Source organism: Mesitornis unicolor, unplaced genomic scaffold (assembly GCF_000695765.1).
Source record: "Mesitornis unicolor isolate BGI_N332 unplaced genomic scaffold, ASM69576v1 scaffold44365, whole genome shotgun sequence".
Classification (NCBI taxonomy): Eukaryota; Metazoa; Chordata; class Aves; order Mesitornithiformes; family Mesitornithidae; genus Mesitornis; species Mesitornis unicolor.
The window spans coordinates 19,807-21,331 of record NW_010185626.1 but is presented as its reverse complement, the minus strand read 5'-3'; the positions used below and the strand labels follow the sequence as shown (position 1 = coordinate 21,331).

The window sequence follows — 1,525 nt, the reverse complement described above, 5'->3', positions numbered from 1 at the left end:
AGCAAAGTCCGCCCGGCCCCACGCTCCCTGAGGAAACCTGCCCTTTGCTCAGCGCCGGGACCGCCGCCGGGCCGGGAGGGGACACGGGCGATTGCGGCATCCGCGGCACCCATCACCTCGAGAGGCGCAGCGCGGACAGGGGCAGCTGGAGCTGCGGCAGATAACGGAGCTGTGACTTTATCACCAACAACCGGGAACGCGGGATCCTCCCGCGGGAGCCGTTGGTTCCTGAACATCGGGGAGACGCGCACCGAGAGCCGGGGGGGACCGTGCCGACGATTCCCATTCAGAGACGGCTCCGCTAATTACAACAACTCCTGTTCCAGGAACGAGTGCTAGGAACATCTGTCCAATTTGTCACAAAAAACCCTCCCCATGCATTTCTTCCCGACAAGAAACCTGTGTTTTGTCAGAGCCAGAACAGCAGCAGCAGCAGGAAAAGGGTGCCAAGACGGCACAGGGGCACCTGAGCAGCTCAGTATTTCACTGTGTTTTAATTCCTCGATTAATGAAGAAAACAGAGATTTTGGCGGCAGGAAGGGAGCGGTGCTCCCTCCTCTTCACCCATTTAACCCACAGGGTACCCCCTGCTCCCTCTTCCACACCCCTGAGTGCACACGGGGGTGGCTGCGCTGGGGAAGGCTCCAGGACGGATCCCGGGCTCCAAGGGACAGGAGAACCCCCCGGCACCAGTCACCAGCACTGCCATCCCCCCAGGACCCCGGCCTCTCCCTGCACACCGGCTCCAACCCGAAATCGCTCAGAGTCACCAAACTCACCCGTTTCTCTGCTGGAGGAGGTGAAATTCCCGCCCCGGCAGCTCCAGGGCACTTGATGGAGCTGGCACAGCCCTGCCTGGCCGGGAGCCGCAGGAGTTTCTCTTCCTTGGCCACCATCGCTTCGTTCTTCCCCTTCTTCACCCTGAAGCCAGGAGGAATCTCCAGGCACAACACCAGAGCGAAAAGACAACACGGAGGGAGCTCTTCACTCTAACGTAAAACAAATGCTTTTATTGCACTTCTAAAAAAGTCTGCATAGTCCTCACGAGGAGACTCCCGCTCCGCTTCCTCACAACGTCTGGTTTGGAACAAGTGCGGCAGCGCCGACGCGAGCGCAGGAACGGCCAAAGGAACCCAAACCGCGCACGTTCGTTGCGGAAAGTCAGTAAGAAAAGACCCATCACCAGCAAACGGGGCTGGCTGAGCCCTGCGCGGTCACCGGCACCCAAAACGCCCCAGGGGTGAGGAGGAACCTTGCTCTGACTGGGGAGGCCATGTCCTTCGCAGTGAGCTCCGGCTGTGGGGACGATCTTCACCGTGTCCCTCGCTCTGCTGCTGCCGCCCGGGCCCTGCGCCTCGACAGCTGCCCCCAGGTACGTCCAGGGCACCCGCGGCAGGCGGCGCCGGAGCCCTTCGCTCAACGTTTACTCTCACAAGTGCAACACCGCTTTTTATTCGTATTTACAATCGGCTCCGAACCCCGTCCCCCCTTCTGCCCCTCTCCCTATCAGGTGCCGGGCAGCTCC

At 61.0% G+C, this 1,525-nt stretch overlaps 1 protein-coding gene across 1 annotated transcript in view; it reads right to left on the bottom strand.

Annotated features, from left to right (window-relative positions):
* Positions 1-779: 779 nt before the first annotated feature.
* The window catches only part of USP28 (ubiquitin specific peptidase 28), a gene marked incomplete at its 3' end in the record, with an annotated part of 18,631 nt that continues 17,885 nt past the window's right edge, over positions 780-1,525 (bottom strand). Inside the window, exons 25-26 of the mRNA XM_010184902.1 lie at positions 1,253-1,410; positions 780-938 (exon numbers count right to left, since the gene is read on the bottom strand). Coding sequence (XP_010183204.1) covers positions 780-938; positions 1,253-1,410 — 317 coding nt within the window. The remainder of the gene's footprint in view (positions 939-1,252; positions 1,411-1,525) is intronic.